This window comes from Chlorocebus sabaeus, chromosome 13 (assembly GCF_047675955.1).
Source record: "Chlorocebus sabaeus isolate Y175 chromosome 13, mChlSab1.0.hap1, whole genome shotgun sequence".
NCBI classification, from domain to species: Eukaryota; Metazoa; Chordata; class Mammalia; order Primates; family Cercopithecidae; genus Chlorocebus; species Chlorocebus sabaeus.
In genome coordinates, this window is record NC_132916.1 from 35,289,142 (window position 1) to 35,316,565 (window position 27,424).

Consider the following 27,424-nt stretch of genomic DNA (forward strand, 5'->3'; position numbering starts at 1 on the left):
AAATTATGTTTAAAGTAGTAGACAGAGAACCTGATTTCAACCTATTCTAATAAAGCAGTCCGTGAAAGCCATTTTAAAGATGATCTGTATTTGTTAAAGTGGCAATTTTTATATTCCCTGATATGGTTTGGCTGTGTTCCCACCTAAATCTCATCTTGAATTGTAGCTCCCATAATCCACATGTCATGGGAGGGAGGTAATTACCCAGTGGGAGGTAATTGAATCATGGGGGCGGGTTTTCCCGTGCTGTTCTTGTGATGGTTAATAAGTCTCATGAGATCTGATGGTTTATAAAGGGCAGTTCCTCTGCACACTTTCTGTTGCCTGTTGCCATGTAAGACATACCTTTGCTCCTCTTTCACCTTCCACCATGATTGTGAGGCCTCCCTAGCCATGTGGAACTGAGTCCATTAAACCTTTTTTGCTTTATAAATTACCCAGCCTCAGATATTTCTTCATAACAGTATAAAAATGGAGTAATACATTCCGTTACTATAAAGAAAAGGCTTTCATGTACATTATTTTTTAGAGTAGCCTTGTGGTATGTCATTACCTCCATGTATAGATAAGAAAGTTGCAACTTGCACAGTATTAGGATTGATGTCAGTATTTACTTTCATTAAGTTGAACTTAAGAGCAGCTTTTTGGCTGGAAAAAGATTATACTTATGTCAAAGTTGTCCTGAAAGTAAAATCCTACCCCTGTCCCCAACCAGAAACTATTTACTACATATTTACTTGCATGTTCTTTAGAATATTCTCTCAATAGTGTCTCCTACTTAAGTCATCAGAAATGCTGTGGTGTCATTTTTGGAAAAGAATTCCAGAGTTATCACCACCTAGCTAGAAACTGGTCTTACATTCAAATTAAACAAGCAAACCTTAACAAAAACAAGCTAAACCCTAAACATAACTTGAACAGTCAGCTCACCACAGTTCTGAGCACCTGCCTTGCCTGGTGCCACCCACGCAGGGACTGTGGATGTTTTTATTGGCAGAGATTCAGAACAGGAAACTCCAGCACACCTGGGAACTGCGCAGACCCACCACATGAGAGAGATAGCCTATCAATGGCTGGAGGAATGGAGGAAAGCAGTGCTTTCAAACGTACATGCCAAATGTGTGTGATCATACCTCTTTGTTAATGTGCCTTCTTTAACAGCAAGAGTAACTCCTCACCTTGCATATAGGAACTAAAAAAAAGTCGACGAAGAAATGGCTTGCCTTATTCTCAAGGAAGAAGTCTTTTTTCATTTCACTAATTTTTAATCATGGGCATAAGTATGAAATACATATTAGAAATACTGTATATGGACCAAAGCAATGTCTCCTTTGTGGACCAAAGCAGTGTTTCTTTTTTCTTTCTTTTCTTTTCTTTTTTTTTTTTTTTTTTTTAAGAGACAGGGTCTTGTTCTGTTGCTCAGTGATGTACTGAGGCATTTGAAACCAGCTTGGACCATATAGGGAGACCCCACCTCTACAAAAAAATTTTTAAAAATTAGCCAGGTGTGGTGGTATGTGCTTGTAACCCTAGTTCTTCACGAGGCTAGGGCAGGAGTACAATTTTTTTTCTAGCCAAAAATCTGCTCTTAAGTTCAACTTAATGAAAGTAAATACTGATATCAATCCTAATACTGTGCAAGTTGCAACTTTCTTATCTATACATGGAGGTAATGACATACCACAAGGCTACTCTAAAAAATAATGTACATGAAAGCCTTTTCTTTCTGGAGTGCAGTCAGTGATGTGATCATGGCTCACCATAACCTCAACCTCTTAGGCTCAAGGAATCCTCCTGCCCCAGCCTCCTGAATAGCTGGGATTACAGGCACATACCACCACACCTGGCTAATTTTTAAAAATTTTTTTTGTAGAGGCGGGCTCTCCCTATATTGCCCAAGCTGGTTTTGAACGCCTGAGCTCAAGTGATCCTCCAACCTCAGGCTCCCAAAGTGTTGGGAATACAGGCTTGAGCCATTGTGCCTGGCCCCAAAACAGTGTTTGTAACTCCCTTTGTCCCCTCTTGATAAACATAAAAATCTCACGGTACTTCAGAATATTGTTGCACACATCCAAGTGTAGTTTGCCTTTCCTTGTGAGTGGCAGAAGATAATGTCATACTCTATATCCATCAGCCAAAATTTTGTCAAGCTTTACTTTTATTTTTAAAATTTTTATTTATTTATTTATTTATTTTTGAGATGGAGTCTTGCTCTGTCGCCCAGGCTGTAGTGCAGTGGCGTGATCTCGACTCACTGTAAACTCCGCTGCCTGGGTTCAAGCAATTTTTGTGCCCCAGCCTCTAGAGTAGCTGGGACTACAGACGTGTGCCACCACACCTGGCTAATTTTTTTGTATCTTTAGTAGAGGTGGGCTTTCGCCATGTTGGTCAGGCTGATCTCGAACTCCTAACCTCAGGTGATCCACCCGCCTCGGCCTCCCGAAGTGCTGGAATTACAGGCATGAGCCACCATGCCCGCTCAAGCTTTACTTTTAGTTATGTTATGGATATAATTAGAATTATTTTCTTGTTCTTTAAATACAGAAGTATAATATTGAATGTGTGCTTTTAAAAAATTAGTAAATGTACCCCTCTAGAACTTCTGATCTATGCCTCTTAGTGAGTGAGGGGAGCTGTGCTGCTTTTCTCCTCCAGTGCCCCCACTTAAGAATTACTCACTGGCCGGGCGCGGTGGCTCACGCCTGTAATCCCAGCACTTTGAATACCCTAGATGGAGGCCGGGTGCCGTGGCTCATGCCTGTAATCTTAGCACTTTGGGAAGCCGAGGTGGGTGGATCACTTGAGGTCCGGAGTTAGAGACCAGCCTGACCAACATGGAGAAACCCTGTCTCTACTAAAAATACAAAATTAGCCGGGCGTGGTGGCGCATGCCTGTAATCTCAGCTACCTGGGAAGCTGAGGCAGGAGAACTGCTTGAATCCGGGAGGTGGAGGTTGTGGTGAGCCAAGATCGTGCCGTTGCACTCCAACCTGGGCAACAAGAGTGAAATTCCATCTCACAATAAAAAAGAAAACCCTAGGTGGAGGGATCGCTTGAGTTCAGGAGTTCAAGAACAGCCTGGGCAACATGGTGAGACCCCGTCTCTACTTTTAATTAAAATAAAATTAACATTAAAAAGTGTAGTAAAACTTTTAAAAAGAGTAAATTGTATCAGCAGTGTTCTGCCTGTGTTCAGAAAGTCAAAATTTATATTCGTGTTGCATTTAGATTGGATACAAGACCAATTTTGAGATGTGTTTTAATATTATAAAAATAGAAAACTGCCTATTTGTTAAATAGTGATATTTATTGACTTTTCTGTGTGGATAAGTATTAAAGTCAAGTCAAGTAGGTTAGTCTGGAGACTGTTTTTATTAATAAAAACCTTTTCATCTTACTAATTATCCTTTTTATTAGTTTTGCCTTTATGTTGCAACTTCAAATGGCAGCATCTCAAAGGATTTACATTTGTCAATGGTTGTTTAAACGATGACATTCCACAAAGTTAATTGATGTTGTAGTGTGAATGGGGTAAGAAGTTGTCATTGTTGTCCTGTAGTAATGTAGCACTCAAACTTTGACAGGAGGACCCCTAACCATGTAATTATTGACTGTAAGTACTCGTCCCCTAAAAGTAAGTTTTTTTTTTAAATGATAAATATATGGAGTTTTAGTTTTAGGTGTTATGTTTTGTCTCCTTCTACTCAGAGAAAAATGTTAATTGTGGAATAGGCTCAAACTGAAAAAAGGACCTGATTTTTAATAAGATCAGATCCTTTGGCCGTATTTTGATGTTGGTTCAAAACAAAGATTTAATATCGGATGCACAATTGTTAAGAGCTCTGTAATGTAGTAGTGACACCTGAGCCTCAGCCAGTGACTACACATTTTTTGTTCATTTTTTACAGGGGCAGGGCAGGGGAGCTGGTGAGGCATAAAGGAGGGTCAGAGGAGATAATAGACTTATATTTGTATTTTTATGCATAATTATATAGGAAACATTAAATCCAGAGTTGATAAATAATTTGTATGAATGTATTTATTTATTTTTGAGACAGGGTCCTGCTCTGCTGTCCAGGCTGAAGCGTAGGGGTGTGAATACAGCTCACTGCAGCCTCGACCTGGGCTCAAGCGATTTTCTTGCCTCAGCCTCCTGAGTAGCTGGGACCACAGGCGTGTGCCACTATACCTGGCTAATTTTTGAAGTTTTTTTGTAGAGATGGGGTCTCACCATGTTGCCCAGGCTGGCCTTGAACTCCTGGGCTCAAGCAATCCTCCTGCCTTGGCCTCCCAGAGTGTTGGGATTATAGGTGTGAGCCACCATGTTCGGCTGATAAATAGTTTCTAATCTAAAAATCCTATTTTATATGGAGAGGGGAGGACAAATACGCTATTTTTGCCACATTTTGTTGCTGGCCAGAATCTCAGAGGGTTTTTACCTGCATTAAAAATGATTAAGACAGCCAGGCGCGGTGGCTCAAGCCTGTAATCCCAGCACTTTGGGAGGCCGAGACGGGTGGATCACAAGGTCAGGAGATCGAGACCATCATGGTGAACACGGTGAAACCCCGTCTCTACTAAAAAATACAAAAAAAAAAAAAAGATTAAGGCTGGGCGGAGTGGCTCATACATGTAATCCCATCACTTTGGGAGGCCGAGGTGGATGAATTGCTTGAGCCCAGAAGTTCTAGAGCAGCCTGGGCAACATGGTGAAACCCCATCTCTAAGAAAAATACAAAAATTAGCTGGACATGGTGGCAGGCACCTGTGGTCCCAGCTACTCAAAAGGCTGAGGTGGGAGGATCACCTGAACCCTGGAGGTCAAGGCTGCATTGAGCCAAGATAGCTGCACTGCCTGCTAGCCTGGGCAACAGAGCAAGACCCCATCTCAAAAAAAAAAAAATATTTTTTTTTCAGCATAGACAAAGCAGGGGAAAGAAAAGATTATGTTTCAAATGTCCATTTAAACTACTACATTTAAAGTAATACTTTCTAATGATTTAAACTCTAGATTAGTCTATTTACAGGTCACCTGGAAGATTCTTTATAAAACATGAGAGTTTATCATTTCTTTTAATACATGTGTGTCTGTAAATGATGCTCAATAGATCTGAAGCCTGAACTTTCTCCAGAAATGTTGTGCAATTATCTATAGATGTTTACTTGAATCTAAATAAAAATAAATTATAATACATTTGGTTTTATTGGTTTTGAATCTGTAATTATTTGGGGATTTGGATTTGGTTTATCTATAGTTGTCTTTTTTTTTTTTTGAGATGGAGTCTCACTTTGTCGCCAGGCTGGAGTGCAGTGGTGTGATCTGGGCTCACTGCAACCTCCGCCTCCTGGGTTCAAGCGATTCTCCTGCTTCAGCTTCCCAAGTAGCTAGGATTACAGGCATGCGCCACCACGCCCAGTTAATTTTGTCTTTCTAGTAGAGATGGGGTTTCACCATGTTTACCAGGATAGTCTGAATCTCTTGACCTCATGATCCACCTCAGCCTCCCAAAGTGCTGGGATTATAGGTGTGAGCCACCGTGCCTGGCCTACAGTTGTCTTTTTTTACTCACCCCCACAGATGAGGCATTATAAGGAGGTTAGCTTTCCTTAAAGAATATACTCTCCTTAAGCAGTTTTATCAACAAAGCCAGGGAATGTCAAACTTTAACACTTGTACTTAAATTTATAACTGATGCATGTATGCATACATACATACATACATGTATATGTTATATATGTATAGATATCGTCAGTATAGATAGTCTATCAGTATAGTAATCGTTTATCTGAAACTCTTGGGATTTTCTCTTGCGCTCTCTCTCTCTCTCTCTCTCTCTCTATATATATATATATATATATATAAAAATTTTTTTTTTTTGAGACAAGATCTCATTCTGTCACCCAGGCTGGAGTGCAGTGCTGGGATCATGGCTTACTGCAGCCTTGACCTCCTGGGCTCAGGTGATCCTCCCACCTCAGCCTCCCAAGTAGCTACGACTACAGGGGCATGCCACTACACATAGCTAAGTTTTGTATTTTTTGTAGAGGCAGGGTTTTGCCTTGTTGCCCAGGCTGGTCTTGAAATTCTGGGCTCAAGCAATCTGTCCACCTTGACCTCCTAAAGTGCTGGCATTATGGGCCTGAGCCACTGCGCCCAGCCTAGATTTTTTTGAATTGTAAAAAAGTAACCTGCTCCCTACTGAAGTAAATAGAGTTTAAAAAAAGTAACCTGATACAGACACCTGTATTTTCTGACACCCCTGGAAGAGTCCCAGATACCCTATAATCAAATACATTAACATTTCTGCAGCAAAATACTTGGATAAGTGAGTTAAATAGAGACCATTCACGTCAGTTCAGATAAAGTTTTGCTTCTAATTAAATGTTCATATTCTCTTACAAAAATTTTGGGTTTGGGTTTTCAGATTTGCAAATAAATAATTATGAATTATTATTATTTTTTTGAGACAGAGTCTTGCCGTGTTGCTCAGGCTGGAGTGCCATGGCACGATCACGGCTCACTGCAACCTCAACCTTGGGCTCAAGCCGTCCTCCCATTTCAGCCTCCCAAGTAGCTGGGACTACAGGAATGTGCCACCATGTCCAGCTAATTTTTGTATTCTTAGTAGAGACGGAGTTTTGCCGTGTTGGCCAGGCTGGTCTGAAACTCCTGGCCTCAAATGATCCACCTGCCTTGGCCTTCCAAAGTGTTGAGATTATAGGCATTAGCCACTGGGCCTGGCAGAATTATACATTTATATGTAAATATTTGCTTTTGTTTTCTGTTTTTCAGTAAACATTTTTTAAGGTACATTTTTCTGTATCACTTAAGGCACCTGCTTAATTGTTTCAGTAAGTGTGATGTTCTACCATATTGGTCTACCCTAGGTTACTCAACCAGGCCTCCTTTGTATCATGAGTAGCAGGCAGTGTTATGCAACATATGTAGCATATCTGTATATGTCGTTGAACAAATTGTTTTTTTCCCCTCTCTTGGATTGCTTCCTTGGGTGTACGTCCAAATGTGAGATTACTGGTTCAAAGGGTATGAACAACTTTATAACACCTGTTACACATTGCCAGATTATTCTTTAGAAAACTTGAATCAGTTTATTGTGCCACCAGTGATGTGCTGGCTTCCTGAAAACGCTACCAATGTTTGGTTTTATTTTTATTAGTATTTGCTAATTTGATAAGTACCAATGACATTTTTTAAAGTAGTTTAAAAATCATATTTCAGTGCTTATAAGTCTGTGTATCCAGTTTTTGAGCCCTTCAGAAGCAGCAAATGACCTGGCAACTATATATAAGATTTGCAAATACAAGAGGACATATACCAGTGAATATATTAGAGTAAAACTTCATTCCCATAGGTAATGAAGGAAAGCTTGAGATTATCTTAGGCTTTAGATTCTCACCTGACACATCTTGGCAGGTAGGTCATGTCCTTGTTTCCTCTGCTGTCTTAGCTCAGGTGTTGATCAAGGTCTGTCTTAGGGTGGGGGATAGGAATGAAAATAAACCATGTAGAGACTTGGGCATGAGGACTCTGTGATTCTTCTAGGTGGCATCTCATCCTTCAGAGGATCAAGTCTGCAAGAGTAGTCACATCTTAATCTCTTTCAGTGCTATCACCTTGCATCAAGGTCTCAAGCTAATTCCATTGAAAATTTTTTATTAATTAATTTTGGGGTATGTTTAAAATTTTTTTTTTGCATTTATTTGTTTATTTTTATGAGACAGGGTCTCGCTCTGTCACCCATGCTGGAGTACATGCAGTTGCACACTCATGGCTCACTGCAGCCTTGATTTCCCAGGCTCAAGTGATCCTCCCACCTCAGCCTCCCGAGTAACTGGGACTATAAGTGCACGTCACCACATCTGGCTAATTTTCGTATTTTTTGTAGAGACGGGGTTTCACCACATTGCCCAGGCTGGTCTCAAACTCCTGGACTCAAGGGATCTGCCTGCCTCAGCCTCCCAAAGTGCTGAGATTATAGGTGTGAACCACCATGCCCGGCTCCCCATTTAATTTTTTCGTTGCTGTTTTTTAGATGGAGCTTTGCTGTTGTCGCCCAAGCTGGAATGCAATGGCACGATCTCAGCTCACTGCAACTTCCACCTCCTGGGTTCAAGCGATTTTCCTGTCTCAGCAGGAATTGCCAGTATCTGGGATTACAGACACATGCCACCATGCCCGGCTAATTTTTGTATTTTTAGTAGAAACGGGGTTTCACCATGTTGGTCAGGTGGGTCTCAAACTCCTGACCTCAGGTGATTCACGTGCCTCAGCCTCCCAAAGTGCTGGGATTATAGATGTGAGCCACCATGCCCAGCCACCCATTTAATTTTTTGAGCACAAAATATGTACTAAGAGCCACACAAGAAACTAATTTGACTTACTCCATGCTCTTGAGAGGTCATGAGGGGAAAAAGAATGAGATATACTTAAGTAACTCTGAGAGACTATGCTGTACCTGCTAAATGTTGTGTAAGCAAGATATAGGATTTTGGAGGAAGGGAGAATGACTTCTGACTGAGCTGACTAGAGAAGGCTTCAGTTTTTGAGTTAGGTGTTACGAGATTGGGAGACTTTCCTCAGCACATCTAACAGAAGGTTATCCGAGGTGAGAGTGTAAGGCCTGGGCAAGGACCAGGAGGCAGTTCTAATACTAAATGTTCTGACCGTGGTTGACTATGTATTTTAGGTTTTTTTGTTTAATCTATCCAGTAATCCTTTCATGTAACAATTATGATGTGTGTGTTTTAGGTGGGGCTACTAAGTCTAGTAAGTAGTGAGGCTGGATTTAAACTTAAGTCTCCAGCTTCATGGCCCAAGTTCTTTATACTTGACCCCACAACTGGGCTTATTAAGTGAATGACAAGGAGTTTGGTTTGTCTAGGGCCCAGGATATGCAGTGAAAGGTCATAGACTATAAGCCTGGAAAAGAATGGTGGAGCTGGGAGATGGAAGATCTAAATGCTAAGGTAAGCTTGGACCTTATTTAATAGAGGCAATGGGGAGATACTGAGGATTTCTGAAGAGGGTTTCTAAGTAGTGCTTTGAAAAGATGTCTGGGTTGCAGAGGCAAGAAATAGGAGGAACACCAATTACAAAGCCCCGACCGAAAGCCAAGTGAGATTTGAGGGGCAGCCAAGGAAATGGGAATGAAGGGACAGATGTGAGGCATTTCAAAGGATAGACTGCAGGAATTCCGGGAAAGAATGAGTGTGGACAGTGATGAAGAACACAGAAACAGCATTGATGCCTACATCTGGAGCCTGTGTCTTAATAAGTTTTGATCAGGGAGACCTACAATACATTTTGTATTGTGCCCCACAAAATCATGTCGATAGCCCTAGATGGTACCATGGGCAGGTATGGGGCATGAGGAGAAGGAGTTGCCAGGGAAAGGCTGGCTCACATTTTAGGCATGTTGAGCATTAAGGGTCAGCAAGACATCAAGGGTGATGTCAGGCAGGTAACTGGAAATGCAAACTGGGAGTCTCAGAGTGATGCCGAGTCCAGTGGTGGTACTTTGGAAAGAACATATATCTCTAAGAGGAACATGATGTAATAGAAACCCAGAAATCCTGCCTTGAGTGGACTCGGGCTGCTTCTAGGTAGTTTAGTTCATTTCTGCTGAAATCATTATATTTAAAGGTATGACCGCACTGAGATGGCCACTGTAGCTGCTGCCACATCTTAGCGTTGGTCTTAAAAAAAAAAAAAAAGTAATAAAACTTCCTTAAAATGTCTTTCTAGCCTTTAGATTTCTCTAATTCAGGTTTGTGTCTTCCCAAGTGTCAAAATTGTATTCTTACTATCCGTATCTTAGGTATTTCCAAAACTTTGTCTTAAGACTTAGTCATCTTTTCCCTTCAATTTGACATGACTGCTAAAGACTTTTGGCATGTACCTTCCTCCTGTCACTTGTGATGTAATTAAGTTGGTCTGTAAGTCTTATTTTTAAGATGTTCTAGACTAAGAGACAGTGAGAATAGCTTAGAGCCATTTCAATTAATTTATGTATTTTAAATTTAAAGTATTGACAGTGGTGAAAACCTGTTCAACAAGCAGATGATGTTATATATTCAGAGTTTAATAACTGAGCCAACTACTTCATTCACAATTCAAAATGAAAACAGCTAATTCTTTTAAGTAAGTGTAGATTCTACTCTTTAAAAGAGTTATCTAGGAGAGCTACTATAATACTATTATAGAATAAGTGAAATTAAATTACCTGAATAGGACTGGTGTACAATATTGCACGGTTTATTGAGAAATATGGACTGTTTTTGCATATTCATAATGGACATTTGAGGTTTGCTAGGGGAGGAGGTGTCATCTTTACGGCACTTTCTGGCTGGGAAGGGAGTCAGTCCTAATTGAGATAATAACTAGCCACCTGGCCACACACAAGTGTATTTTGCCTTAGTTACCTGTCACACAGTGAGCAGTGAGACTCAAGTAAGAGAGTGTCAAAGTACTTTTCAATGCATAAAGCACTACAGATCCGTCCAACACTGTTGTGACTGAGCAGGCTGGCACGGTGCCTGTGTGCGGGCGTGTGTGCTGACTCACGTGCTGTCCTGTGATCTCTCAGGGCTCAGGTCCTGAATTGCTCTCTTGTGATTGAAGCCCAGCTGAAGGTGCTGGAAGTGCAGTGACCCTGGAGGAAGAACCAGTAACAGCAGGGGGTGGATGAAAGGGAATTGATAGTTGTGCAAGAAGAGATATCTGCCCTTTTTTGTAAGCCAAGACACCTTTACCCTTCCAGTAATTGTTTCATCTTTTAATATCATTTGGCTTCATTTACAAAATCTGTATTAAAGCAAAAGTCAGTGTGTAAAGTGGTATTTTGACCACATTTGTCTGCTGTTGTGCCTTTTGGGTGAACTGAAGTATTGGCTTGCTGATTAGTGAGTATGTTTTCTAACAATTACAGGGAAGGGAAGAAAAGGAAAGTCCAACTAAAGCATTTTTCTCCTCCGAGTTTGAAAAATAGAAGTCATACAATCTTTTAAATTCCATGCCAACACATCAGACAAGAAGAGACTTGATAGTAGTAAAGGTTGGGAATCAAAAGAGCAATGTCAGTTTTTGATATTGACTTCAAAACATGATGTTCTATAACTTAGTGTTCATTTGTTATGTGTATGGTATTATAATTAGTTTTGTGTATGTGGTAGTTTTTTTTATACTTTGATTTTATACTTTTATACTTTGAAGATATTGAGCCACTTCAAGAGGCAGACTATTTTTGAAAAAAAAAAATCTGATAAAAGTCATGCTTAATCTAGTTAATCTGTCTTCATCCTCTAATTCATCAAGATGACTTTGGGTGTCTGGTGGCAACTGAGAATGGGTTATGGAAGAATGTCAAGGCAATGTAATCCCCATTATTTATGGTTACTTAAGAGGATAAATTAATCAGTGGTCACTAATCTTTGGATAATCACTCTATTGAGCTGGAACTATCCTTAGTTTTTTGGAAAGCAAGTCAGTGAGTTAGAACTGTCAAAACTGATCAGCTTTTCTAAGCTTAATGATAAGTGAATAGAAACTCGTTGCCTTCAACCCTTTCCTCCCTGCACTGTAGCATGATCATTCTGTAACTCTGGAAATGGTTTATGGAACAACAGGGAAAATATGTTGATACACTGTCTTGTGGTAGATTTCCAGATAGGCGTTAGACAAAAATCAGAGCCTTTCCTCTAGCTGGGGATTAACAAAACTGCCTTCATAGGTAAAGGTTTGCACCCTGTGTGTGCATTTTCAGTTACTAGAATTAGGCAAGTTAGTGTTATAAAATTGGTTTGAATATGGATTGTTCAGGAAGTGAGTCTTTTGGTGGCAGCAATTCTGTTATGCATTAAATAAATACATATTTTGAACTAGTCAACATTGTTTAAGTACTGTATTTATTAGATGGTGGGGGTGGGGGTGGGAATAAAGAAATGTGTGGGGGTCTTGGAAAAGTTCATGGAAAAAATGTACACTATGAAAAAAAAGTGTGCATGGATTTCAAAATATTTTTGAACCAACATCAACTTGTACTAAGTTGTTACAACATGTCTGAACAGTTCGAGACATTAAGAAATGATATGGCACCAGTTTTTAAAAAGCCCCTATCAGGGCAACATGGATTCTGCTAAAATTGAAACAAGAACAAACATCAAATTTATGGTGATGCTTGGGTAGAAGGATGGTGAAATCATTGATGCTTTACAAAAAGTTTATGGGGACAATGCTCTAAAGAAACCAGCAGTTTACAAGTGGCTAACATCCTTTGAGAAGGGACGAGATGATGTTGAAGATGAAGCCCGCAGCAGTAGACCATCCACATCAATTTTCAAGGAAAAAATTAATCTTGTTCATGCCCTAATTGAAGAGGGAACTTTCAATAAAAATTTCAAACAAGTGGGATTAAGATCCTGTGGCGTATGTCCGAGGATTGTAATAGGAGAGGAAACATGGCTTTACCAGTATGATGCTGAAGACAAAGCACAACCAAAGCAGTGGCTACCAAGAGGTGGAAGTGGTCTAGTTAAAGCAAAAGCAGACTGGTCAAGAACAAAGGTCATGACAAGAGACTTTTGGGATGCTCAAGGCATTTTGCTTGTTGACTTTCTGGGGAGCCAAAGAATGATAATATTTGCTTATTGTGAGTGTTTTGAGAAAATTAGCCAACATTTCAGCAAAACCAACAAACAAAAAAAACACCCAGGGAAGCTATACCAGAGAGTCCTTCTCCACCAGGACAGTGTTCCTGCTCATCCTCTCATCAAAAAAGGACAATTTTGTAAGAGTTTTGATGGGAAATTATTAGGCATTCACTTATAGTCTTTTTTTTTTTTTTTTTTGAGTTGGAGTCTTACTTTGTTGCACAGGCTGGAGTGCAGTGGTGTGATCTTGGCTCACTGTAACCACCGCCTGCCAGGTTCAAACAATTCTCCTGCCTCAGCCTCTCGAGTATCTGGGATTACAGGCATGATCCACCACATCCCGAGTATCTGGGATTACAGGCATGATCCACCACATACAAAAAAAAATTTTTTTTGTATTTTTAGTACAGATGGGGTTTCACCATGTTGACCAGACTGATCTTGAACTCCTGACCTCAGGTCCTCAGGTGATTCGCCTGTCTCAGCCTTCCAAAGTGCTGGGATTACAGGTGTGAGCCACTGCGCCTGGCCTGACTTACAGTCTTGATTTGGCTCTATCTGACTTCTTTTTCTTTCCTAATCTTAAAAAAATCTTTAAAGGGCACCCATTTTTCTTCAGTTAATAATGTAAAAAGAACTGCATTGATGTGGTTAAATTCCTGGAACCCTCAGTTCTTTAGAGATGGACTAATGGCTGGCATCATTACTCACGAAAGTATCTTGAACTTGATGGAGCTTATGTTGAGAAATGAAGTTTATATTTTCATTATCTTTTAATTTCTTTTTTAAATGAGTTTTTTGAAGTCCCCTTGTATACATTTTAATCCTCAGGGAATAAAGAAAGGAGGAAGTCCTAGCCCTGTGCTTTCCGCCTAGGTACAGTGTCTGAAAGTCAGACCAGTATTCACCCTTTGAAATTTGAGGTTTCCATTCAGGAGGTTCTCAAAGAGAATAAATGAGATTGCTATGCAGGTAGAATCAAAGAGCACACAGCTTCTTTATCATAATCAAAATAATGCCATTTTCACAACAAAATTCACCTGCTTATGTACATTGTAAATCGTTGCCTTGATAAGCTTCCCAGAGATAAAGTAATTCAGCTAAGTATTATTTCCAATTATAATTTTGTGTCATTATGAGCAACACAATACTATATATGGGATTGATTCACCGCAGAACTGAAATATAAATTAGGTCTTCAGAAAAGAAACGTAGATTTAAAAATCGTATTTTAGAAGGCTCAATTAATTAAATGTAATTAGTTTTTAAAAATCAGCTTTATTGAGGGATGACTTAGATATTATATAATTCACAAATTTTAAGTGTACAGTTTGATAGTTCTGACAAATATATACAATCATGTAACCACCATCACAATCATAATATAGTGTGTCCATCACCCCAGGATGTACCCTCATGATCCTTTTTACAGTTAGTCTTTTTCTCCTATATTCTGGCTCCTGAAAACTTGATCTGCTTTCTGTCAGTATAGCTGTGCCTTTTCTAAAATTTTATATGAATGGAATCATACAGTGTGTTTTCTTTTGCATCTGTTTTTCACTTAGCATGATGCTTTTGAGATTTCTCCTTGTTGTAGTATGTATTAGTAGTTCATTCTTTTTTATTACTAAGTAGTATTCCATTGTATGCCTATGCCACTTTATTTTATTTTATTTTATTTTATTTTTTGAGACAGGGTTTTGCTCTGTCACCCAGGCTGGAGTGCAGTGGTGTGATCATGGCTCACCGCAGCCTCGACCTCCCAGACGCAGGTGATCCACCTGCCTCAGCCTCCTGAGTAACTGGGACCACAGGTGTGTGCCACCATGTCTGTCTAATTTTTAAATTATTTGTAGAGATGGGTGTCTCTGTATGTTGCCCAGGCTGGTCTCAAACTCCTGGCCTCAAGCAATCCTTCTGCCTTGGCCCCCAGAAGTGTTGGGATTACAAGTGTGAACCATCACACCTGGCCTTCCACAATTTTTTATCCATTCACATATTGATGGATATTTGGGTTGTTTTCAGTTGTTGCCTGTTATGAATACAGCTGCTATGAACATTTGTGTGCAAATCTTTGTTGGGATGTATGTTTTTATTTCTCTTTTGTACATTAAATTTAAATTTTAATTTTGTTCTGTATTATTTGTCTGTATTTTTAAATTTCTCAAGTGGGTAATACTGTGTACTTTTTTTTGAAATTAAAAAAATTGTGGCTGAACAAGGAAATAAAAAAGTAGGAGTGAGAGGACTCTGGAAAGAGTTACAGGGCTTTGGTTTAGAGGATTGAATGAATAGTGGTGCTGCCAATAAAGAAATTTAAATATGGCTGATATTTCCTATATTTAAGAAAGACCAAAGAGAGTCCATTGAAATGAGTCAGTGGGAAATCCCTCATGACTTCAGCCAGCACTCTTTCATCGGCCTGGGTCTATGGGAAGTGAAGTCTGATTATAGTCTGTGGAGCAGTGAATGGGAGGAAGAGATAGGGGTACAGGCTAAGAAGGGAGGAAGTCAAGTCAGAGGGAGAAGTAGGGTGGTAGCTAGAGGAAGATTAGAGTCAAGGGAGGGTAACAATTTTTTTTTTTTTTTTTTTTGAAGATAAGAGTAGCTTGAGAAGTAGCTTAAAGAAGGGGCCTGTAGAGAGGGAGGAGGTGAAGTTACTAAAGGGCTAATTGATGGAATAGGGTTCATGAGCAGATCAGATCTTTACAAGGAAGGTTCTTGCTAGAGGGGCCACCTATTCAGAACTGGGAGAGAAGAAAATAAGAATGGGAGCAAATGCAGGTAGGTTTGGTGAGGATCAGGAAATGGAGGGGAAGAGGTCATTAAATGTGGTCTTGGGGTTGAGCAGCAGATTGAAAGAGAATGGCAGAAGTTTGGGAGCTGATTAGTGATAAGGAAAAGGTTTGAGAATCCAATGAAGATTAGAAACCATGCATTTGTAGTGAAACCTGTTTCTAAGATTGGGCCCTTACCCACCTCCAGCTGTGCTCTGATAGGTGAACTATACAATTGATGTAAGGCTGGCAGATAATCAAAGCCAAGAAATTTCACGTTTTTTATCTGCTTTCACTTCTGTGCCATATAGCTTCTCTCAATATACTACTCATATGTTTTAAATTTTTGGTGAAGTTGATTAAACATTTAACAACAATTTTTTTTACATTTTTTATTGTGACAAAACATATATAGCATAAAATTACCATTCTGGTAAATTTACCAAAACCCATTGATAGCATAAAATTTGCCATTTTGGTCAACTTACTATAAATTACTGCCAATTCTGTACAGCCATTTGTTTAATGCAGTCTGCTCTAATACCCTCCAAGGCAAAATTGCAAATAAAAACTCTTTTTGATTTCTACTTAATTTTGGTAAATCTACCAAAAGGGCAAATTTTATGCTATAAATTTTTTTTTTGTTTTGACGTTTAAAATATGTTTTGTTTAAAAAATTGACAGGTAAGGCTGGGCGCGGTGGCTGAAGCCTGTAATCCCAGCACTTTGGGAGGCCGAGACGGGCGGATCACGAGGTCAGGAGATCGAGACCATCCTGGCTAACACAGTGAAACCCCGTCTCTACTAAAAAATAGAAAAAACTAGCTGGGCGAGGTGGCGGGCGCCTGTAGTCCCAGCTACTCGGGAGGCTGAGGCAGGAAAATGGCATGAACCCGGGAGGCGGAGCTTGCAGTGAGCCGAGATCGCGCCACTGCACTCCAGCCTGGGCGACAGAGCGAGACTCCATCTCAAAAAAAAAAAAAAAAGAAAAAAATTGACAGATAAAATTGTATGTATTTAACATGCATAATGTGACGTTTTGTATTATGCATAGCATGATGTATATATCATGCATAACATATATACATTGTGGAATAGTTAAGCCTAGGTAATTAACAAATGTGTTACCTCACACAGTTATCATTTTTATGGTGAGAATATTTTAACATCCACTGTCTTTGCATTTTTCAAAAATAAAATGTTATCATCTGGTCATGGTGGCTCACGCCTGTAATCGCAACACTTTGGGAGGGCAAGGCAGGAGGATTGATTGAGGTTAGGAGTTCTAGATCAGCCTAGACAACATGGTGAGACCCCATCTCTACAAAAAATAATTTTAAAAAATGCAATATTGTCTGAATTTCTTGAATTTATTTTTCCTACCTACTCGTAATTATATATCCTTTAACCAGTGTCTGCCCATTTCCATCTCCTCTCTAACCAGTCCAGACTGTGAGACCATTGTACTTTCTATTTCTGTGAGATCAGCTTTTTAAGATTCTACATGTGAGTGAGGTCATGTAGGTATTTGTCTTTCTGTACCTGGGTTGTTTTACCATTTTCACCATTTTTAAAGTGTACAATTTAGTGGCATTAAGTACATACAGAATGCTGTTCACCCATTATTACTATCCTACAATTTTAATTTGAGGCATGACTTTGTCATCTCTCTTCTACCATTTGTACCACTCTTTATCTATAAACTCAACAAAGTCCTTAACTGAGTAGAGTATTTGTGTATGCGTGTATATATATATATATATATATGTGTATATATATATAAAATTTTTTTTTTTTTTTGGTGACAGAGTCTTGCTCTGTTGCCCAGGCTGGAGTGCAGTGGCATGATCATGGCTCACTATAGCCTCTACCACACAGGCTCAAGCAATCCTCTCACCCCAGCTTCCCAAGTAGCTAGGACTACATGCATGCACCACCATGCCTGGCTAATTAAAAAAAATTTTTTTTTGTAGAGATGGGGTCTCTCTGTGTTGCCTAGGCTGGCCTCAAACCTCTAGGTTCAAGCAGTCCTCCTGCCTTGGCCTCCCAAGGTGCTGGAATTATAGGAATGAGCCACTGTGCCTGGCCAGTATTTGTATTTTTGATATTGAGCTTAATTTTGGCAAGTGCTGTGCAAGGCACAAATTGTGGTGTTAGCTTTCTAACTATTTGGTTGTAATTATTTGTTAATGTCTGTCTTCCTTCCTAGTCATGGAAAGTGCATGAGTGCAGGGGCTGTGTCTGTCTTGTTTACAACTATATTTGCACTGGCCACCACAGTGCTTGACACATAGTAGGCATTCAGTGATGTTTCTGAACAAATGAAAGTCCTTCACTGCAAGAAGAATTTATTTTAGTTTAAGAAGTTCTTTCTGAATGCTTCATATGAAGTAGGCAAAATTTGTATTCACATATTAATACAGATTATAGGCATGGCACATTCCAATGTCTATTTAATTAGTAGAAATCAAAAAGAGTTTTTATTTGCAGTTTTGCCTTGGAGGGTATTAGAGCAGACTGCGCACTAAACAAATGGCTGTACAGAATTGGCAGCAATAATCCCAAAGTTTGAAGGTTGTAGGTTAATTAGGATAACTTGACAGAAAGTAAGTTAATCAAATTTGAGAGTTTAATCTTCCAAGACTTTATGTTCAGACACACTTCAAGTATGTCAGCAGGTAACAGGAACTTTAGTTGCCGAATGCCCCAAAACACCAGAACTCCAGTGGATTTTCTGGCTTCCAGGAATGTTTTGGAGGAAGAAAAAGCAATAAAATGGTCTGGGGGTCATTTTGTTCCGTTACTCTATATTAAATATACTAGAATTTAAAATATTAAATTTTAAAAGATAAAAAGATGCAGTTTACCTATTAACAAATTAAATAATTTAGAAATTCTACTTTTCTTTGATGGTTACATTTATTAATGAGTTCTGTAATACTTTATTTAATATGAGTAAATATGGGCATTTCTGTGTTAGCTAGAATTAGAGTATTGCCATTTTTTTCAACTGGCTTATGGTTAAATGGAGGTAAAGGGGCAAACTACACATATAAGAATTAGTAGTATAATATTTAATACACCCCTGTAAGAGTTATCACAGTATGTCCTCTGTGAAAAGTAAGGGCTCCGTGTGTGTTTGTGAAAAAGGCCACTGGAGGCCCTTTTCAAAAATAAAATCTGCCTCCAGCAAGGTGTTTTTCGATCACGTGGAAAGGGGAAGAAAAAGCTATCAGGAGCTCTAGAATTTTTGTTTGTTTGTTTGTTTTGCTTCTTTTAACTCTCAAGCTAAAACTGGGGTTTCATTTTAGGAACCAGTAATAGAAAATTTCTTATGTACCTTCAGCAAAATCTAGTATTTACTTTGGCTTTTCATCGTGGGGATTGTGTGTGTGTGAGTACATGCACGCGCTTTTGTGTTTAAGCGTATAAGGCGGACACAGTGGGTACATGTCTTTGAAATGGACTTCTTGGCTAAAGTAGTAGTGAAAAAGAGGCATACAAATGAGGGAGGAGGGACAGAGAAGAGCAGAGTCACAGGAAACAGTGAATGAGGCTGCAGTCTCGGTCGCCCTTTCTTTGTCCCTCCGCTGTTGTCGCCTGTCTTATGATGATGCTGGTTTTCAGCCAACCTTGAGTGAGTAAAAGCAGGGTCTGGGGTCTCAGTGCCTGCGTGACTGATATGAGCAGCTTGCATTTCTGACTGGGCCCTGGAGTAGCAACAGCACAGATTTCCAGGAAACAGTTCCTCTTGTCATTTTTACTCCTGAGTCATCAAGTTTAGTTATTCAGATGTCTGCTGTTCCCAGCTACGTACAAATCAAACAAGCAGGGAATTTTTTTCTTTTTCTTCTCTCCCTCTTTTTTTCTTATTTCCATCTTGTTTGGTATACCTTTTCTTTGTTTAAGTCAAGCATTTGAACATCACTAGTTACCATTTCCATTAGCAAGCATAGGACTTCTGTCTTACTTAAATGTCTTCTAATGCTGTGGTGTGTCACAGTTAGTTGAGACGTTAAAGATGTTGCATACATGTGACAACATTGGTAAATCTCAAAAACATCATATCGAATGAAATGACAAAGTTGTGAAATGTCTAATGTGATGCCATTTCCTTAAAAAGTCATGTAAAGCAATCCTACCACATCTCAGAGAATCTAAAAGGCTATGCTGATGCTAAGATGCACTATTATTTTATGTGCACTGAGAAAGGGGGAAAATTGCCAATTAAATTGTGATGTAATGTCTCATTATGGATTGTAAGATACATCCACATTTTAGAAATGGTATAATGTTAAAAATATGCATTTTAAAATTGAAGGTAAGTTTAATTAAATTATTTCAAAGGAAATAAGGTAAATGTATTTTATTAAAGCATAGTTATGTAATAAAAATAGAAAAGCATGCATAGGAATGATATTCAGCCAATACAGGATGTGGTGATCTCTATAAAGGGAGGGAGGGAAATGGAGGGGGCAGGCCAGACGAGGGGCCTCATCTCTGTAATTTATTTTTTTAAATTATAAAGCAAATATTATCAGAGTTAAGATTTGACAAAATTGATTGGTAAGCACCTATAATTTTCTGAATGCTTTCAGTATTTCATAATGAAAAGTATGTATTTTAAAGGTACATTATTTATTTATTTATTTATTTATTTTTATTTTATTTTTTGAGACAGTCTCATTCCATTGCCCAGGCTGGAGTGCAGTGGTGCAATCTTGGCTCACTGCATCCTCCTTAAAGGTACGTTATTTAAAAGGTACATACAAAGCAAGTTGCAGAAGCCTGTATGTAGTGGATTCTATTTTTTTCTAATAGTATTTAATTGTATGTTCTTCCACACGTTTTCTTATGTCCATCGTACCATAGCTGTGCCTTTTTTGGTGGAAGTGAGGACAGATTCCTTTCCACATCTCCATTTTTGTGTCTGAATTAAAGATGTACAAGTATCATGTATTAGTAGTGATCAAACAAAGAAAAAGGTTTTTTTGTTTGTTTTTTGAGATGAAGTCTCTGCCCAGGCTGGAGCGCAGTGGCACGGTCTTGGCTCACTGCAACCTCTGCCTCCTGTGTTCAAGCAGTTCTCTGCCTCAGCCTCCTGAGTAGCTGGGATTATAGGCGCCCGCCAGCATGCCGGCTAATTTTTGTATTTTGAGTAGAGACAAGGTTTTGCCAAGTTGGCCAGGCTGGTCTTGAACTCCTGGCCTCAGATGATCACCTGCCTTGGCCTCCCGAAGTGTTGGGCTTACAGGAGTGAGCCACTATTCCTGGCTTGGAAAAAGTTTTTAATGGTAGAGATGACATGGAATGAATAGAATTGACTGGCCTTATTTCTTGCTGTTAATAAGCAGTGAGAAATGTTTCCATTATATGTTTCTTTGAAGCCCGCTTTCTGGTTGCTCCCTTATTATTTCTTTCTCAGGCTTGTGGTATCTAGAGAGGGTCAGGTCATGGAGTACCTTCATAAAAATTATTGTACAAGTGGAACAAAACTCAGTAGTATCATGCCTAGAAATCTGATAAAGAAGCACTTTTAAAGTAGAGCCTTGAAGCTAACAAACTTTTTTTTTTACCCCTTTACTGAAACCTAAAAAGAGGTCTGCAGTTTTTCCCTCCTGTCACCAGATCAAAGGGCTGTAGTAGTGTTTGCTTTTTTCTCAAGCAGTGAGGAATCAAAGGACTGAAGGGGCATTTGTTTTATCATACTACTTATAGGGACCCCTTACCTCCTATACCCATGAAAAAGGAATATTTCTTATATCCCATAATGTTCTTTTAGTATCACACCTGGGTTTTAATGTCCTTACTGTTAGAGTAAAATAATTTGGGCAAGGCCAATTTTTAAAAATGGCAAATACAATCACATCACTTGATTCAGAATCTCACTCCCTAGCATCTCACTTAATGACTCATAAGAAAGAAAAAGCTAAATGCATGAAGAGGTTCACTATACCATTACTATAAAATTTTCTTTTTTTTTTTGAGATGGAGTCTCTCTCGGTCGCCTAGGCTGGAGTGCAATAGTGCAATCTCAGCGCACTGAAACCTCTGCCACCTGGGTTCAAGCGATTCTCCTGCCTCAGCCTCCCAAGTAGCTGGGATTACAGGCATGTGCCACCATGCCTGGCTAATTTTTGTATTATTAGTAGAAACGGGGGTTTCACCATGTTGGCCAGGCAGGTCTCAAACTCCTGACCTCAGGTGATCCACCCGCCTTGGCCCCCCAAAGTGCTGGGATTACAGGCATGAGACACTGTGCCCGGGCAAAAAAAAAGTAAAAATTTGAAGTCAACTTAAGTGCCCCCAAATACAGAAGTGGTTAAAATGCTGATGACCTACTTTATGTACTGTGATGCAAATGCAAATGATAATGGTTACTGTGCAGCAACATGGAAGAGCTTGGTGAAAGCAGGATGTACCACATGACTATAACTCCAAAATGTGCTTGCATGTGAAGAGAGATCAGGGAATATGGAAAAATGAAGACATAGTTGTATTAGGATGGTAGAATTTTGAGTGAATCTCTCCCCCAACTATTGGTAAAAATTTTTGTACTTAATTCATTGTGGGCAGCCAGATCTTTTAAAGATAAATTTGCATTTCTCTTTAAGAAAATGGCAGATGGTAGGAAGGGGATACTAGAAAACTAAAAGTAGTGCCCCTTTTGAAGACAAAACTAAAGCAAAGAAAAATACAATAGACATGAAAGAATACACAACATAATTAAAGCCTGGAATTGCTTTAGTAGTACATGTATTGATTATTTAATTTTGTCCTTTAGAAGAAAGTTGGCCCAACACAATTACATGGAAGTTGGGGTATTGAAGAGGATTGGTAAAAGAAGTGAGAGGGTCAGGCCAGGAGTGGTGGCTCATGCCTGTAATCCCAGCACTTTGGAAGGCCGAGGCGGGTGGATCATGAGGTCAGGAGATTGAGACCATCCTGGCTGACATGGTGAAACCCTGTCTCTACTAAAAATACAAAAAAAAGCCGAGTGTGGTGGTGGGCACCTGTAGTCCCAGCTACTTGGGAGGCCGAGGCAGGGGAATGGCGTGAACCTGGAAGGCAGAGGTTGTAGTAAGCCGAGATTGCGCCACTGCACTCCAGCCTGGGCGACAGAGCGAGACTCCATCTCAAAAAAAAAAAAAAAGAGAAAAAGAAGTGGGAGGGTGAAAGCCAATGTGCAGGTTTATTCTTTTGTACCACCAAATAAACCGAATTTTTGGACCAACTTTGCTTCAGTCAATATTTGGTTATTTGCTTTGAAGCTATTTGTTTGCAATAATGCAATTAAAATTCTCAACAGAGCCAAAGTCTGACCCTGAAATGGTAGCATCTTAACTAATTTTATCATTTTTATAGAAATTGAACCCTTTGAGGACATGAAGTACTATTTCTTTTCTCTATACTTCTTGCTTTTGGTTTTTTCTTCACCACCAATTTATGACTACCAAAACCCCACAGATCCTTTAATTAACTCACAGCTGCCATCTTGCCACCATAGATAGAATTCGCGAGCTGGTGATGAATGGGGAGAGAATAGAAAAACTAATAGACTACAAGAATTTTAGACCTCTGTGGCCTTGCTGAACAATTAATCCAGCCCCTTCACTTTACAGGTAAGTAAACAAGTCCCAGGAATCCAGCAGTGAACCTGTGTCTTAGGACTTCAAGTCTAGTGCCCTTTCTATTGTACTTCAAGGAGAGAACTGGAGGGAGAGTGAAGCCAAAATATTGACATTTTAGTGGCTGCTTTTTAAGAAAGGATAGGACATTGGACTTGGTGTCATTATCATGTTAAGTTATAGAATTTTTAAAAACACTGTCACCTCAAAACAAAAATAGATCAAAGATACGACCAGGCAGTTCACCAAAGAAAAATACAATAGACATGAAAGAATACACAACGTAATTTAAGAAATGTAAATAACAAATGTCTATTGCTATCTCAAGAGAAAACATTTACTATGAGCTTTATTATTCAAACCATTGGCCTCATAGGGCTTCTTGTTGACATTCTACGCTAATTTTAGGAAATGTAATTATAACAGGAAATGTAATTATAACAGGAAAAAAATGAATGCAAATGATAAAAGACAAAGTATAACCCATTCAATAAATTTTCTGAAAGTTATGGTAGTTTTAAACCTCTTTTTATTCATTCCCTCCAGTTCTGTCTAGCACCTATAAAGATGAATTATTGGCTGGATGTGGTAGCTCATGCCTGTAATCCCAGAATTTTGGGAGGCCAAGGCGGGCGGATCATGAGGTCAAGAGATCAAGACCATCCTGGCCAACATGGTGAAACCCTGTCTCTACTAAAAATACAAAAAATTAGCTGGGCGTGCTGCTGCACGCCTATAGTCCCAGCTACTCGGGAGGCTGAGGCAGGAGAATCGTTTGAATCCGGGAGGTGGAGGTTGCAGTGAGCTGAGATCGCACCACTGCACTCCAGCCTGGTGACAGAGTGAACCTCCGTCTCAAAAAATAAAAATAAAAAAAAAGATAAATTATCTCAGGTTGTATATGGCATTGATGGACCACTAGGAAGGAAGCTGTGAAGGGCTCAAATCAGTTGAGAATAGGTATCGCCACCTAATTTTACTTGCCTTTCCTGCCATACACAACCAGAAAAGCTGGTTCGTCTCTGACTGAGGAAATATTTTCATGCTTATTCGGAAGATTCTGCAGGATCCTCAGGAAGACAAAGCCAAAGAATAAGAACAGTCAAAGTAGGAACAGGACCAAAAGTCTGCACCGTTACTGGAAGGTGTCATGCTGAAGAAGGCAGAGATAGGACTTTGAAATGAGGCCAAATGCATTTCAGTAAAGCCAAGATTAAGGGGACTGAGTGGGTTATCTGTTGTTGGCAAGGAATGTGCCACATCTTTGAAGGGCTAAGCTAGCCCAGGAGTTCTGATAAGAGCTTTAAACTTAATATTGCTGACATAAAAATAGGTTTCCTCAGATCCTATTTGGAAGTAAACTGGGTAAAAGTGATAAATAGTACTGCTTTTTAAAGGTGATTATATATTTTAGAGGTGGGTCAGTCAGACCATATACAGATGCTTCACTTTAATCCTGTGTAGCAAGAATTGACAAAAATATTCTCTGTAAAGAGCCATTTAGTAACTATTTTAGAGTAGGCTGCATAGTCTCTTTTGCAGCTACTCAGCTTCATACAACATGTAAACAAATGGATGTGACTGTATTTTTTTAAAACTTTGTTAGACACTAACGTTGGAATCTTACACAGTTTTTATATGTTTTGACATATTCTTCTGATTTTTTCCAACCATTTAAAAATGTAACATAAAGCATTTTTAGCTTGTGAGGTGTACAAAAATGAGCAGTGGGCCATGTTTTGCCTGCAGGCCACGTTTTGCCGATCTTTGCTCTATAGCATCACTGCCAGTAGAAATATAATGCTAGCAATATGTTATGGACTGAATGTTTGTGACCCCCAAAATCCATATTTTGAAGCTCAAACCCCTGGTGTGTCAACATTTGGAGGTGGGACCTTGATGGATGTACTTAAGGTTAAATGAGGTCACAAGGGTGGGGTCCTGATCAATAGGACTAGTGTCCTTATAAGAAGAAATGCCAGATACACTCATTGAGGAAATACAGAACATTGTAACCTTACTGGTTTAGAAACCATAATACTGGCAGGCTTGCTGGTCTTCATGTTTTATTATTTGAATGTCTTCTTTCTTCTTTATGTATCCAGACCCAATTTTTATGATAACGGAATTTCTTTCAAACTATTAGGTGAAGTCTTTAATTATGAAGTTGGCTTAAACCATTAAGTAGTATTAATGGGAACATCCATCTTAAAAATTAACTGGACGGCCAGGTGCGGTGGCTCATGCCTGTAATCCCAACACTTTGGGAGGCTGAAGTGGGCAGATCGCCTGAGGTCAGGAGTTCGAGACCAGCCTGACCAACATGGAGAAACCCCGTCTCTACTAAAAATACAAAATTAGCCGGGCGTGGTGGTGCATGCCTGCAATCCCAGCTACTCCGGAGGCTGAAGCAGGAGAATCGCTTGAACCCAGGAGGCGGAGGTTGCAGTGAACCGAGATTGCGCCACTGCACTCCAGCCTGGGCAACAAGAGCGAAACTCTGACTCAAAAAAAAAAAAAAAAAAAAAAAATTAACTGGAAATGTAGAGTAGAAATTTAAAAAAATGTGGTCATGACTAATGCCTGTATCTATTTCCCAAAAACGGGATTTGCACATGTCCTCACATTGCAGAACCACACTGACACTTAGGGAAACATGCTGACATCATTCTTCCAACATCCTTAGTTTGGATTTTATGAAACATTTTTTTCCATTTCTCCTTTTTCTGTGTGTAATCCTTTCTTGGATTCTTGGAAAAATAATCAAGATTTTTTCTTGGGGATATATTTGCAATCATAGGCATATACCTAGTGTGAAAAGTGATCACCAACATTGTTTTACTTAAAAAAAAAAACTTGCATCAACATTGTTCAAAAGTATACATAAGTATGTAAAAAAAAGTGCTCTTAAATCAGAAGCACTTATTAGAGTTGATAAATGGCAGTTCTTCATGTCACTGTTTTAGAAATTTAACTTAGGTTATGGACTAGTTCAGGCTTAGATAACTCTGGAAGCCTTTGCACTTTCAAGTACGCTTTTTAATAGTTGAGTTTCTACACGACATAACATTTTATAACTTAAATGGAAGCAAAGTGAAATGCCAAAATGCCAGTTGATTCTGTTAGTGCATCCCTCTATTCCAGAATTCCAAAAATATCAGACATAATGACTTTTATTTGTATTTTGTATTATTAGATATAAAATTGCTCTTTTAAACTGCTATTTCTAAACACTCTTTATTTCTTTAGTTATCTTGTGAACTGATAATAGTTTGCAGACTGGTGCCTGCCCATGAACCACTTTAAGCATTGGTCTAGATGGCTTTCACTTATACCATGAGCCAGCAGATACTGTAGATTATTTGGCTGTTTTTAAACAGAGAATGAACATCATATCATAGTGTTGGTTATTAATGTTTGAGCAAGATATTAGGGTTGTCTCAATGTCTCAATCATTGCAGAGTGCTTAGTGTGTGTGTGTTTTTTTTAAACAATTGATTTGGAAACATTTATCTTAAGGTGTTAGGGTTATTTTTATTCTTTAGTACTTACAGTATAAACTGAACCTCACTGAAATGGAGCTTATTTTGATATATAATTTTTAAAGTTATTTTTTATAGGTCTGTGGGTAGATAGCAGTCAAGTGGGAACTTTATTTCCCTAATAGAAAAAAAAATGAAGTATTTTTGTCAAGTATTTCTGTTTTATTCATTCATGGAATGTTTGTTTCCAGGAAATTTTGGAATATACAATACAACCAGCTTCTTATAACTCCACTTTAAGTGAGCCACAGGTCAAACAATGACCAGCAAAATGTAATGACACATGTGCCTCTTACTCCCTGTTAGAGGAATTGAGGCACTCTGGTAACTCTACAGGCCTGGATTAGTCCAGTTCATTGGCACCAGCATTATCAAGAATTTATTGTGGCTGGCCACGGTGGCGCACGCCTGTACTCCCAGCGCTTTGGGAGGCTGAGTTGGGCCGATTGCTTGAGCCCAGGAGTTCAAGACCAGCTTGGGCAACATAGGAAACCCTGTCTCTACAAAATATATAAAAATTAGCTGGACATGGTGGCGTGTGCCTGTAGTCCCAGCTACTTGGGAGGCTGAGGCAGGAGGATCACCTGAGCCCAGGAAGTCGAGGCTGTGGTGAGCTGTGATTGTGCCACTGCACCCCGGCTTGGGTGATACAGTGAGACCCTGTCTCAAACAAGCAAAAGAGACTTGTATTGTGTTTTGAAAAGCATAGTGTTTACAGAAATTCTGTGTTATTCTTCTATTTCCTATAGCTTGGTTTAAAGAAACTTTATGGAAAGCTGCAGACTAACCTCCTTTGTTTTTCTTCCCC

General features: G+C 39.3%; 1 protein-coding gene across 2 annotated transcripts in view; it reads left to right on the forward strand.

Annotated features, from left to right (window-relative positions):
* The window catches only part of SLC16A10 (solute carrier family 16 member 10), a 144,922-nt gene that overhangs the window by 7,801 nt on the left and 109,697 nt on the right, over nucleotides 1-27,424 (forward strand). The window contains exon 1 of one of the 2 annotated variants that reach the window (XM_008007321.3): nucleotides 18,811-19,083. The exons of the other annotated variant lie outside the window; for it this stretch is intronic. Coding sequence (XP_008005512.1) covers nucleotides 18,951-19,083 — 133 coding nt within the window. The 5' untranslated portion in view covers nucleotides 18,811-18,950. Of the gene's footprint in view, nucleotides 1-18,810; nucleotides 19,084-27,424 lie in introns of those variants that run through there. 2 annotated transcript variants of the gene reach the window in all.